The sequence below is a fragment of the Lissotriton helveticus genome, chromosome 7 (assembly GCF_964261635.1).
Source record: "Lissotriton helveticus chromosome 7, aLisHel1.1, whole genome shotgun sequence".
NCBI classification, from domain to species: domain Eukaryota; kingdom Metazoa; phylum Chordata; class Amphibia; order Caudata; family Salamandridae; genus Lissotriton; species Lissotriton helveticus.
In genome coordinates, this window is record NC_136068.1 from 1,508,770,501 (window position 1) to 1,508,784,791 (window position 14,291).

General features: G+C 46.7%; 1 protein-coding gene across 1 annotated transcript in view; it reads left to right on the forward strand.

Annotated features, from left to right (window-relative positions):
* Positions 1–14,291, forward strand: part of LOC144767508 (sulfotransferase 2B1-like) — a 465,586-nt gene that overhangs the window by 25,315 nt on the left and 425,980 nt on the right. Inside the window, exon 2 of the mRNA XM_078650925.1 lies at positions 8,865–9,075. Coding sequence (XP_078507051.1) covers positions 8,940–9,075 — 136 coding nt within the window. The 5' untranslated portion in view covers positions 8,865–8,939. The remainder of the gene's footprint in view (positions 1–8,864; positions 9,076–14,291) is intronic.

The following is a 14,291-nucleotide window of genomic DNA, read 5'->3' on the forward strand; positions in this document are numbered from 1 at the left end:
GCGGGGCGGTGAGGCAGGGGAGGGTCAGGATGGAGGTAGTAACTGCGTAATATTGCCGAACAGAGGTAAGTACATAAATAAATGAACGAAACAAATTACAATGCAATGCAGCGTGCGCATTGTAATTCATTTTGTTTATTTATGTATGTACTTACCTCCGTTCAGCCGTATTCCGTGGTTTACTACCCCCTGCCTTGCCCCTCCCCTGCCCTGCCTCACTGCCGCGTGGCACTCCCTCCAGGAGCCGCTACTGCATTTTATAATTTTTTGTCGCTTCCATGATGGTTCTAGGAAATATATTCTGAAACCGATCTTTGCTGCGCATAGCATTAGGGATTACAATGTTGCGCTATGTTTTCTGTGGACCTTGGAGCATCCTACTTTATGTTTTAGTGCTACCACTCACATTTGGAGAGCGATTTGAATCAGAAAAAGTATTTTCATATAATTGTATTACTTGCTTTGTATGTGTTTTTAACTCTGTATGAGTGTAGTATTGCTTTAAAAAAATGAAATCTAATTGATGTGCTGTATTTTGTATTATCTGCTCTTTAATTGCCTAATTTGATTGTGCCAGACAATGATTTTTGAATTGCCAAATATGTGCATTCACCTGCTCAACAATCACACGTACAAACTTGCCAATGAAAAAGCACTTTTATTTACATGCAAAATATTTGCTTATTTCTGTTGTATTTGAAAAGGGACAAGGAAATAAAAGCACAGGCAGGGACACTCAGGCTTCGGAAATTAGCAGAGGTAAAAACTGAGGTGTGGAAAAATAAATAGTTAAGAGGCTTACTGTTAGTTGAAGTAATTCACAACACATGGGATATCTCCAAACAAGTGTCTTCAGTATCCTTGTGTTCTTGTACCTACCTCCCATAACTGGTTGTTCTCAGCCCAACGATTAGTAAGCAAAAAACACTAGAGGGGTACAAAAACAGAATACCTTCTATGTGTAATAATTGCAAAGAGTCACAGGCCAATTGATCATATAAGAATGCTCTTCCAGCATGAGTTGTATGCAAACACATTTTTATTGAATTATTTCATCCAAGAAAGTATGGAGAAGAGAACAGCCAACACATTTCATTCCTTTAGAAAAGAGCTTTAAAAGAGCTTCAAATTACAAAACAGAAAAGAAAAAGATTTTATACAAAAATATAATGTTAAAAACCAGATGTTAGAGGGCGTGGTCTAGCAAGCCATGATGGCAGACGTGTGTTAGGCGAGCTCCGTCCAGCCTTGACTAATATCCTTAAATTATCCCGCTTCTCCGGTCTGCTTTTATGCTCAGACCGTGTCCCGAGTGAAGCGTGAGCCGGGGCTGTACTATAACCCCCGTTTTACACCTGGATCGCTGACATGAGAAGCGAGACGGCAGCAGTCTGGGGCTCAGCCTGTGGACAGCAGAGTATCATAGCCTGGCAATGCGACCGGAGGGACGGATCAGGCCGTGCCTGAGGTCCCCATTGGGAAGCAGAGCCAACGACAGAGAGCCTGCGGTATACCCTCGCAGTGAGGGGATCTCAGAGCGGAGGGGGCCTCCAAGTTTGAACATCTGCCCTCGGCAACCGTACGTCTCCTTTTCCCCACGGAGGAGGCTGACTGTCGGTGACCATATCGGGGCGCAGGTGGAGCTGTAGGGAGCGCGGCCATGCTGAGGGCTCGGTGGACGCTGTTTGGATCCCGGGCTGGGGTGGTGATTGCGGCCATCTTTGAGCTCCGATGCCCGGTGGGAGACCCTCCGCCTACTCTCCCCCCACTGCACAGTGTGCTCACATTGGCGGCCTATCTGGCTGCATGAGCTTACTAAGGGGATATTTGTGATGGACCAGAGCGGTGATTGGAGCCCTTTCTGATCTCCGGTGCCTGGTGGGTGGCCCTCTGCTGCCTCTTTCCCCAATTGTGTGGTATACTTGTGTCGGTGGCCTATCCGGCTGCGCGAGTCCAATGCAGATATACTGGCTGTGAACCTTGGCTGCTGCAGTGACATTGGAGTGCTGGGTGTGGGCCGTTGAGGGAGCTAGGCAGAGCCTGTGAAACCCCCCCAGAGTACCGGTTGGCAGCGGCAGCAACAGCGGCATCCGAGGCTACGAGGCGGTCCAGAGGGTCAGTGCTGCGGGCCCCAGCGAGGCATGATACCGCCCCATTGGTGTACACTACCGGCGATTGTTGCTTCAGCTGTGTTGGCTCCCTGGCCCCTTCCCTTCCCCATTATTGATGGTCCTGTGATTGGCGGTCAGGTCGGCCACTTGGGCCATGACTTCATATTCCTGCTGCTTTCATCCGGCTCAAATAATCCTTTGACTGCAGCTGTGAAGTGGGTCCCTGACCTAGAATAGCGTGCTTACTCCCTCCCTTTCCTCTATTGGGGGGCCCGCTGTCTCCTGGCGGATCTGCACCGTGTGCTGGTGAGAGGATATCCTGGGTGCCGGGAGGCTTGACAACAGCTATGATGAGAGACAAAGCAGGAAGAGGTTCGGCCAAACAGAGTACACTTGACAAATGTACAGGCCCTGGGGCCTCTGCAAAGGTGCCAGGGGGGTCATGGAGACGTGCTGGACAATGCCACCCTCATGGCTGCCATCAAGCAATCTAGAGACGCTCTGGACGCTAAAATTGAAGTGGTCGGCTCTGATATCATGCTGCTACGGCATGACCTGTGCAGTGCTCTGGCGCATCTCACGGAGGCTGAGATGAGAATTTCTGGGGTAGAAGACGTGGTCGTCACCTTGCAGAAGCGAGTGGCCTCGCTGGAGACTACCCAATGTGGACTGACATCATGAATGGAGGATACCGAGGGAAAGGCCGGGGGCAACAATCTTTGCTTTGTTGGTTTCCCGGAGGGGTTTGTGGGGGGAGAAATGGAGCGGTTCCTTACCTAGTGGCTGGATAGCTGGCATCCCCTGGAGTCACTGTCCCCATGTTTTGTGGTGGAACGCGCCCATAGGGCCCTGATGCAGAAGCCTCCGTCTGGGGCCTGCCAGAGGCCTGTCATCGCAAAACTGCTAAACTATCATGATTGTGACGTTATCCTGAAACAGGCTAGGGCCAAGGAACCGTTGCTATTTGATAATGCCTGCATTCTGATATTTCTAGACTATACTAAACTGATCCTGCAATGGAGGCAATCATTCATGGCAGCCAAAGTTTGTCTTCAGGATCTCAAGCTTCCCTGTGCTTTGTTGTATCCAGCCAAGCTGCGGGTGGTGTACCAGTCCTGCACCCACTTCTTTGATTCACCCGAGGAGGTCTTTCTATGGACAGGTGAGAAGGTGCTGCTTCATTCTCACATGCCGCCCCATAGGGAGTCGGATTCTTCGTCCAGCAAGGCGCCCTTCAAAGTTGCCCAAGTTGAAGTCAAAAGGGAATGGATGCTCCAGGTCCAAACGTTGATCTCAGTCATGCAGTGCTTCTTCCCATGCTGGGTTGGCCTCTCAGCTGCACAGATCAGAAGCCTAAGTGATGGAGGTGGCCGTAGTCCCATGGGTCTTTGACGTCTTCCCCTTGACCAGAGAAGCACAGATGAGGGCCGGTATCGCTGTTGGACCTTATCTGACAGGGTGAGTGCCAGTTGACAATGGGCTGTAAGTTGGAGATCCATTGGTGGGTGCAGGGTTGGACCTCCTGTAGGGGTCTGCTGGCCACACCCGCCGCGACAGGTACTTCAGTGTTCTTGAGGTATGGGGGGGTTGTGGTTTTTGTCCTCTGATCGCACTGACCTACACTAGTTTAGAGCCACCTTGCATATATCATACACTTTTTCATGCATCAATGATATGCATCAGGGCCTCACAAGGCAGCTCCATGAGGTAGCCAATGGGATTGCTCCGGGACCCTTCGGATAGTAATCTGGAATGTCAGGGGGCACTGGACGAAATCAAACGTGGGGCAATACTCAAGCAGGCAAAACGGGCCCATGCAGACATTCTCATCCTACAAGAAACACACCCCATGGGGACTAAGGCACTATGCTTTCAACGCTGTGGCTACACCCAGGTATTCCATGCGGGGTTTGTAAGGGGGTCTTGGGGGGTTGTGATCTTGATTAATCACTGGGTTCCCTACACGCATGTCAAGACATGGGGGGGATACTCAGGGCGGATATCTGTTCCTCCAGGGTACTGTGGGTGAAGAAACTATGGTACAGGGGTGTGTCTTTGCCCCCCGCCACTCTCCTGGGGTATGGTAGAGAGACTTATGACCAGGTGGGCAGATATACCAGATAGCCTGTCCATAGTGGGGGGATTGGAATGACGTGATTGATCTGGCCAGAGACCGCTGGAGGCCCGGGGTTTTACAGATGTCCGACAACCCATCAAACTGCACTCTTTGGTGATGGGGCTTGATTGGTTGGACCCTTGGTGCCGACTGCACTGGACAGCGCAGGGATACACATATCTCCCGGTGATTCACGATTCTTATTCCCGCCTTGATTATTTATTTGTCCCCCAAGTGGCTGAAGGCAGGGTGGTATCCTTCCACGGGGACTATCAGACCATTCGCCGGTGGCTAGGCGCGACAGCCTTTTCGATGGCACCTTTCGGCCTGGAACTTACAGAAAGATGACTACAGGGAGCATATGGAGGGTGCTATTGATCAATATGTGACACTTAACATAGACTCAGTGGATGGGGCTGAACCTCTATGGGAAGCAATAAATCTCACAATACATGGTGTGGACATTTCATTCTGTGCGGCAGCCCACAGAGCGCGTAGGGAGTCCCTTGTACAATCTGGGGCTAAGATTATCGCTCTGGAGAGCCTCAGTAGGGAAGGCAGGGACAGGCAGGTCCGTCGACAATTGCTGCTGGCGTAACAGGGCCAATGCAGACCTTCTGCTGGAGGAGGCCCACCAGTCTTGGTTAGCAACCCATAGCAGGATTTACCAGTGGGGAGATAAATCCAGTAAGCTGCTCCACATGCTGTGTCAGGGGATGCTGTACCCCCAGGCCCTCCCTGGTGTAGTAGGTCCAGATGGGGTGTTCCTCACGGATTCCTCTACAATCGCGGAAAGTTTTGCTACATATTATGCAGACTTAGATGCCCCCAGAGAGTGTTTGCATGCAGATGTGATAGGCCGTTTCTTGGATGACCTCCCGCCTAAGGCTTTATCCGACGAGGGGAGTGGGGAGCTGGATCTTCCGCTCACAGGGGGGAAATTCTCTCTCCTGAACATGGAGGACAAGATTCTGGCTAAGGCTTTGGCCAACCGCCTTTGGTCTCATATTACTTCCCTTGTCCATCCCAACCAGGCCAGTTTTATGCCTCAGCAGGCGACTCATCACAACATTCGTCAAACACATGTTGCTCTTGCAGCCATTCAGGGTTTGGGGGAATGAGTAGTGTTGTTACTGGCAGATATGAATAGGGTATTTGACTCCCTTAGTTGGGTATATCTGTTTGCACTCTTACGTAAGCTGAGTATTGGACCTCACTTCCTGTCTTGCCTGACATTGCTCTACACAAACCAGCAGCATGACATCAGTGCGTGTAGCAGGCTCTATCTCCTCCACGTTTTATTTAGTGAATGGGGCACCAGGCAGGGTTGCCCCTTGTTTCTATACTTGTTCGCGTTAGCTGTGAAACCCTCGGCCGCAAGGGTGGGGATCGATGCTCAAGTCACAGGCTTTGAATGGGCAGACAGACTGTCGGATCATATTGATCTGTACGCTGACAATGTGCTATTCTCCCTCACCAATTTAGACAGGACGGGACCGAGGCTGCTTCCCATCATGCAGATTTTCGAGGAGTCCTTTGGCTTATACATGAATCCTCAAAAGTCTACTCTCTGGGTTCTCAGGTATGTGGCGGGTCTTGGCTCCAGGGCATCCGCCATTCAGGTAGTTTCTGGGGGGATGAAATATTTGGTAGTGTTTTCATCAGACTCGCCTACCACATCTTGGGATAGAAATCTGGCTCCAATATGGGACCGTGTACGGGTGGATCTTAAGACCTGGTCCCATATGCCAATGTCTATATATGGTTGATCGGCCCTTATTAAGATGGTCTCACTCCCCCGCTTACTTTACCATGTGCAAAATCACCCATATTCGATCCCTCCCAGATGGTTTCGACAGGTCAACGCGGACATGGAACAGTTTCTGTGGGCTGGTGGAGTGGCAAGAGTTGCACTACGGACTTGTTTTCAATCTACATACTGTGGGGGGCTGGCGACCTCTGATATTTTATCGTACTACATGGCCTCACACCTGCTAGTCCTAAATGAATGGTGGTATGGGGATAGGGCCGACCTCGCTTATACTGTCAAACGGAGGTGCATGGGGTTCTCTCTTTACACACTATACTAATCTCTGCACCACTGCGCAACTCCTTCCCGTCTGTCACAAAGGTTGTATTCCAAATCTGATGGCAGGCTCTACAGAGGATGGACTGGTGGAATAGGTTGACATGGGAGACTCCCCTCTGGCACAATGGGCGACTGCCTCAATTGGCTACTTTACCTGGGTTTCGTGGCTGGGATAGTATTGGTATCTCTACTCTGGGTGACGTAATGCTGGGGCTGGTCCTGAAGTCCTTTCAAGATCTACAGATGGATTTCTGTATGGTGAAAACCCAATTCTATAGACATCTTCAGTTCAGGCACGCTATTTCCCTTAGTTTGGAGGGCTTAGAGTCATTAGCCGAGTTCATCCCGATTGAGGTGGAGGTGTTCATGGGAGATCTCCAAGACCACAAGATCTAAAACAATTTACCAATCCCTGGTTACTCATAGCTCCCCCACCATGCAGAAACTCAGAGAAGCCTGGGAGGGTGATTTGGGCCCGCTGGAAGAGGAGGACTGGACAGAGGCCCTGGCCTCCCCGAGCCATAGCCGTAAGTCTTTGCCTTATCCAGTTCAAGTACCTTCATTGGGTATACTTCACCAGGGTTAGGCTGTGGAGGGCAGGTTTGGTGGCTTCCCCTGTGTGTCTCAGATGTGAGCGGGAGGAGGGTACCCTGCTGCATTTATTCTGTGACTGCTCTGCATTGGCGCATTTATGGAGGGGAGTAATGGCCTGCCTCTCGGAAGTGTTGGTTTGAGACCTTCACTGATCGCCACATCTGGTACTCCTACACGTTATGGACGGGATTGGGGGCAACATATACAAACGCCATCTTATGCTGCTGGGGTTCCCTCTGGCTAAAAAAGATATTGCCAGGGCATGGAAGGCACCAGTGGCGCACTCAGTGTCCGCATTGAAGAACGGTCTGGACTTCTGCATAGGCTTGGAGAGTCTCATCTTCAGGGCAAGAGGATGCCCGCTTAAACATTTTAAAATCTAGAAGCGAATGGCAGACTACGTAGGATTGGAGTTGGAGCCTGATTCGATGGAGGGGCCCCTCGACCCAGTTTAACTCTTTATTTTGTTGATACAGGACATAGTCTCTTGTGTAATGACAGATCATGCTTTTCACAGACGATGCTTTTGCTTTTAATGTGTTGCTCTAGAGTGGACGTTAGTGCGATTGGGGGGTGGGTTCAGGGGTTATGGTTACTTTGTTTTTCATTTGGATTGCTCTCCATTTTTCCTTGTTTTGTTCATGTAAACAGTCAAAGTCATGATGATATACGTTTCTTCTGCAGAAGTCTCTGGGGTACAGGGCTCTGCTCTATATGTGCTATTTGACAAATAAACAGATCCTAATATAAGTAGCTCAACTCTCATAATAAAATATGGACATACAAGAAATGTTCCAGATTAATCAAGATCTGTGTAGGAACCTAGGTCAACCCAATTATTGGTTGAGATTTTGCATTTATAATATGAATCATTTGGTTGTGGAGCCTGTTCTGTAGCTGCCAGCTAGATTAATGAAAAATGTAAAGGTTCATGGAAACTTCAGCTAAGAAAAGTCCACAAACATAATCCTTACTGATGCCAAAGCCTTTTTCACCATAAACGGATAAACATGTCACAATAGGTGAGTTATAATGTGAATGGCTATAAACCATAAAAGTTTTAGAAGGTCAGCAGTGCTCACAGTCTTAAAGATGATCAATACATTTGTGTGATGAAAAGAAGGCATTAAGTAGCCCTCGTCCAATATTACTGAGATCCACAGCAGTCTTTATGCACTCTGCTTCACACCTTGGCTGAGCTTGTCCTATTCTGCCTACCTATGTAAAAATGGAGGAGATGATCCAATCCATTAGAATGCCTATTTGGTAGAGCAGCAATTCGTTATGGAAAGCAGCAGATAGTGATGCTAATAAGGGGTGGAGGATGATTTTCTGGAGTGGTGTTTTAGTTTCCTTAGTTTTCTTTTTTTTTTTAAATGGCATCCCCTAAAAAATTTAACTTTTGGAAATGACCAGTTATTGAGATGCATTCTTTGGTGCATAAATGATGCAAATTAAAAGATAGGTTCTCATAAACCCACAACCCAAACATGATCTGTCCATGAGGAGTGATTATCTCAACACACTGAAATTCACTTCTTTGCAAGTTAGCAAGAATGCTGAAGGGAAATTGTAGTTCTTCTCAAATTCTTTTAATTTAAAGATACTTTATGTTTTCCGAAGTTTTCAACATCTAAATTATCAGGCAGTGAACTTTGTCAAAGAGATCAGTTTACAACAGTCGGTTTGCAGGTGTTTTCACATCTGTGCATTCTTTCGGTAAACAGGTGAAGATTAGATTACGTTCATGCTCAAGTCACCATGTTTCCTATGCCCATGAAAATACAGAAAGATCCAAAACAATAGAAATTAGAAAATATTTTATGAAGATGGCATTCCCTAGGAAGTAAATGTTCTTTTCTGATAGACCCATAATAAAGCATTATGGGTTTAGACTATCTAACATTCTTTTTTTGATGCTGTTAACTGCTGTTCACTTTTCTTTTACTTCCAGGGCTAAAATAGTTTTGAAGGAATTTGAATAGAGTGAAATTGTCTTCTGTGGTATTTATTCCTTGTCAGAATTACCATGTCGGCTGAATATTTCAAATACAAAGGGATTGACTTCTTTGCAGGAATCTATTCAGAGAAAGACATGAACTTTGTTGAAAACCACTTTCAAGTACTGGATGACGATGTGTTCATAATAACTTACCCTAAATCAGGTAAGAGGACCATTACTCTTTTTAAAAAAGACATTGGGAAGAATTGTTTGTCATGTAAATGATGTGTACCCTCTATGATCTCCTTTTTCATTTCAACCTTTTATTTTTCTTGTTATTTCTGCCCGTATATATATATATATACATATATATATATATATATATATATATATATATATATATATATATATATATATATATATATATATATATATATATATATATATATATGATGCCAGAGGGAGATTCAATGGGATAATAAATTGACCTGTGTACTGGATAAGCTGTGTGGCGGTCTTTGTGTCCTGCATGCCGTGCCTGGAGAAGCAGGAAGGAGTTAAATATATATATATTCACTGAAAAAACCATAGGTTATAGACCATATATAGTTAGGAATTAGCATTTACAAAACCTTGAAAATTCACTGAAAAAACCATAGGTTATAGACCATATATAGTTAGGAATTAGCATTTAAAAAACCTTATTTTACTCACACAAAACCATTGAAATTCCATATATAGTTAGTTGTACTAACTATATATCGCGCACCTGCAATCCACTGCTGATCATGTCACATATTACATCATTCATGACATGGTCAGTGACATCACTGATGACATCACTGATGACATCTCAAATGACATCACTGATGACATCACTGATGACATCTCAAATGACATCACTGATGACATCACTGATGACAACATCCAGTGACTGTATTTTTCTGTAAAGTTAAAATATGTCTTGAGTGAATGTATAAGTGTCTGGATGAAGGATTTAGTAGGTGCATGACTGACTGTATGAGTGAGTGATTAAATGTGTCTCACTGAGTGCATGGGTTAGTGACTAAACTGTCTTAATTTGTGCATCATTATGTCTGTTGTTCTGAAAACTGCTGCATGTGTTGTTCAGTAGCTATATGAGTAACTATATGGGTTATTGATTGGTTGCCCAAGTATTTGTATGGGAGACTGAGTGTATGTGTGGGTGGGAGTGTATGCTGGGAGGTGTATGACTCTGTGCATAGATGTGTGAGCAGTTGATTCACTAGATGTATGGGTTCAAAAGTGCATGTGGAAACAGCTGTATGGGCGGTTGACTGTGTGCATCAGTGTATTGGTGAGTGAATGGATATCTCAGTGCTACATGTCAAAGTAAGTACATATGTAAAACACAGTACATGTGATACTTGACATATATAAATAACTGTGCATAAGAGCCAGTGAATGTGTGAGTGGCTGTATGCATCATTGTGAACTTGTATCCAGCATTGTATAAGAGAGTAAATATGTTTTAGTATATGTTTGAATAAGTAAGGTGTGTATAACTGTATAGTTGGGAAAATGGAGGTGTGATTGATTGTTTGCATGACTGACTAGGTGTGTGTGTGTAACTTCATGGATGAATGACAATCTGTGAGTCTGTGTTTACACTGAGTGTATCTAAGGTTATATTAGAGTCTGAAGAGGTTCATCGTATTATCACATGAATGATGTCATCAGTGATGTGATCAGTAATGTCAAATGAGATGTCATCAGTGATGTCATCAGTGATGTCATTTGAGATGTCATATGTGATGTCATCAGTGATGTCATTTGAGATGTCATCAGTGATGTCATCAGTGATGTCATTTGAGATGTCATCAGTGATGTCATCAGTGATGTCACTGACCATGTCATGAATGATGTAATATGTGACATGATCAGCAGTGGATTGCAGCTGCGCGATATATAGTTAGTACAACTAACTATATATGGAATTTCAATGGTTTTGTGTGAGTAAAATAAGGTTTTTTAAATGCTAATTCCTAACTATATATGGTCTATAACCTATGGTTTTTTCAGTGAATTTTCAAGGTTTTGTAAATGCTAATTCCTAACTATATATGGTCTATAACCTATGGTTTTTTCAGTGAATTTTCAAGGTTTTGTAAATGCTAATTCCTAACTATATATGGTCTATAACCTATGGTTTTTTCAGTGAATTTCAATGGTTTTTTAATAGCAAATATCATAAGCTGTCGATTGTCAAGAATGTGGTAAGAAAAAACATTTTCGTGTTTATACACACTGATCTGCTTTCAATGCTGCCCCCCCCCCCTCATTTCTATTAGGAGTACTCTCTCTTTGCAGATAGTGAAGGGTAGTTAACGCAGGCCTTTGCCCCCGTTGTAATACGTCGTGCCTGCTTCTCTCTCCATTTGATTGATTGTTATCCAAGCATTTACTGTTTTAGAATTGGTTCTCTTTGGTTCATTCTCTATTTACAAACAAGCACAGAGTCGCAATACTCTGTTTAGTCTTTGCAGATAGCGAAAAATCGTGTAAAAAAACAAAAGGAATCGAGCAAAATCAGTAGGCCACTAATGGGATCTCTTTTTGACCTCGCTAAAATAGAAACATTAGGAACAACCTGTTGAAAATAGCAATGTGTATGTACATAAGCGGCGTTCATTTGTGTTCACAGTACCCCTTGTTGATTGTTTGAATCGAGCATTGAATTGTTCGAAGTTGGTTCTCTTAAGGATCTTCTCTGCCTGCAAACGGGGAAGAATAGGAATATTCTCTCTCCCTTTGCAGATAGTGAAGGGTAGGTAACGCAAACCTTTAACACGTCGTGCCTATTTCGTTCCTCATTGATTGATTGTTTGCCCGAACATTGACTGTTTGGGAATTGGTTCTTTTTGGAGGTATTCCCTGTTTGCAAATAAACGTAGGAAAATCTTTGCAAGTAGTGAAAGGGTAGGTAATGCGGACCTTTCTCCCCCGTTGTAATCTGTCATGCCTATCTACTCCCCACTGATTGATGCACCTGTTTCACCCGGACCATTTACTAGAGATAGGTCATCTGGCCCGACCAGAGAGCACCCCTAGTGAAAAGGACATATGCAATAATAACGAAGTGATCACTGTATCCTGTTAACAGAAACTTTAGCATGAAACAACCTGGAAAGAAAGGAATAGGAAAACGAAAATCAGTAGGCCACTGATGAACTTTTTATTAAATAACAAACAAAGAAACGATAATAATACGTAATGATAAAACCTATTATTGTCCTAGAAACAAGAAACGTTAGAAGTAAGCCCGTAATAAGAAACCTGAAATCAGTAAGAGAAACCAAGTGTGACATTGCAACGGCCACAAGGCAACGAGGCTTCATCGCCCCTCACTGCCCCAAAACGTGTCTGGCCCACCGCCTGCCACGGCCAAATAACGGCAAACTGGGAAAGATACAAGTCAGCAGACATCCGCCCCAGTCTGGAAACTTCCAAAGTGCAACAGGTTTGCGGCTACGCCCAGCCGGAAGCAACACATATAAGGCGGGTCCTGCTGCCAACCGTCGGCAGAAGATCATCACGTAGGGTGTAGCCGGAGGAAAGGCCGAGGCCAATGGGACCCGGCCAGGGGGATTGCTACGACAACCCTGGAGAGTTGCAAGGGGGGGAATGTCTGTGTCCTCGACCCACCCCTCTCTCTCCCAGTCCGGCCACCATCAACCAGAGGCCGAGGCCGACGGGATCCGGCCGCGGTGGCGGTAACCCTGGAGAATTGCAGGTTAGACCCTCTCTCTCCCAGTCTGGGCCAGCATCCATGGAGGGCCTGGGAGTGGAGAGGCCACTGCACGAAAGGCCCAGGAGAGGCACCACACACCAAGGCCTGCCCCACCGGATGAGCCAAGGAACCCGTTCATGGGGCCAGAGCAAAGGGCGTCCGGCCGCCATCCACCGGAGGTCCGGCCCAAAGACAGACGGGACATTTCTTCTTTCTTTTATAATGGCTGCGACAACACTTGGGGGGATGTCTTGCACATGCCTCCGACCTCCCCCCCCCTCGTCCTCATCGCCTGGTCCGGCCATAACAAATTTCAAGCGAGACGCCGTGGGGTGCACTGGGTGGGAGAGACGGTGCGAACAGGCCTCTCCCGCCTCTCCCGCCTCCCCAGGTGGAAGCTTCCCAGCTGCACCCTCATCGCTCCAGGCGCCCGGAAAAGGGTTCTTCCACTGTGGCGATGCTGCAACGTCTCGCCCGGCAGGGTGGAGCCCGTCCGCTCATTTGACCCCGCGATCGCCGGTAGCTACCGAACTCTCAAAATGGCGGTCGACCTGGCAAGAGCGGGCTCAGCATAAAGAAATGGCCCGGTCACTGGTTGACTCCACCACCGTAGTCCTCCACGACCTTGAAGATTCTAGAGGAGCCGCGGGAGTCCCCGATCCCCGCAGACACCCCCGATGGGGAATGACTGCCATGATCGCCCGTGGAGTGACGAAACTGTAGCCGCGGGATGTCGGCGCTCCCATGCTGGCGCCAGCCTCAGTTTGAATGACTAGAATCCTGCAGACCACAGTTCGGATCAGTTCCGGTGAAAGCACAGTGTGACCCGGTAGGAAAAATTGTTGCACCCCCTCCCCTTTTTGACTGATGGTTCAAACCACCGATCCTTTCCTTTGCCCTTTTAACGGAACTTTGGACTGCCTCCCCCCCCCCCACCGGGGCGCCCCAAGCCGTTATTCGGAGGGCGGCAACTTACTGGACATCACCTTGGTGCCATCCACATTTCAGCGCGTTCTGCTGCCTTGGAACTATTCGCACAACAGACCGCTACTGACGACCCACCCCCCGGGACGCCCCACGCCGGATACCCAAATCAGTGCGGCACCCAGGCAACATCACCTGGGTGCCGTCCAGAAATCTTTACGTTGTGCTGCCTTGGGACTATTCGCACAACCGACCGCTACTGACCATTGTTCCTTCTATTTCCCTAAAAATGTTTAAATGTTTTTACTGTTTTTGTTTTGTTGTATATATTTATAAGTTATTAAAGTTTTATATTCCTACTACTTTGTTGGCGTGCTATATATTTTTAATGTGACACATAATTGTAAAAACTTTGATGTACAAAGAGTCATCCCTGGAATCTTCCGCTTCAGGCTCGGTCCCCTCCCCAATCACAATACAGGATGGTTTTCAGATAGTAGGAACGCGTGTGGTGTGACGGATCTTATCGGGTGTGGGCCTTGATCTACTGTAACTCCTTTGAAGAGTGGTGATTCTTTACAGCTGGGGCCATAAACTACATCTGCAGGGCTAGCTGATAGCCTGGGACCGGCCTGGACAATCGGACACAGAGGAAGAGGAGTGTCAGAGGGTGCGGTAGTGAATAGGGCGAAAGGGAGGTGTCGGGCGGGCACAGAGTGTGATTCTCAGGGAAGAGCAGCGCA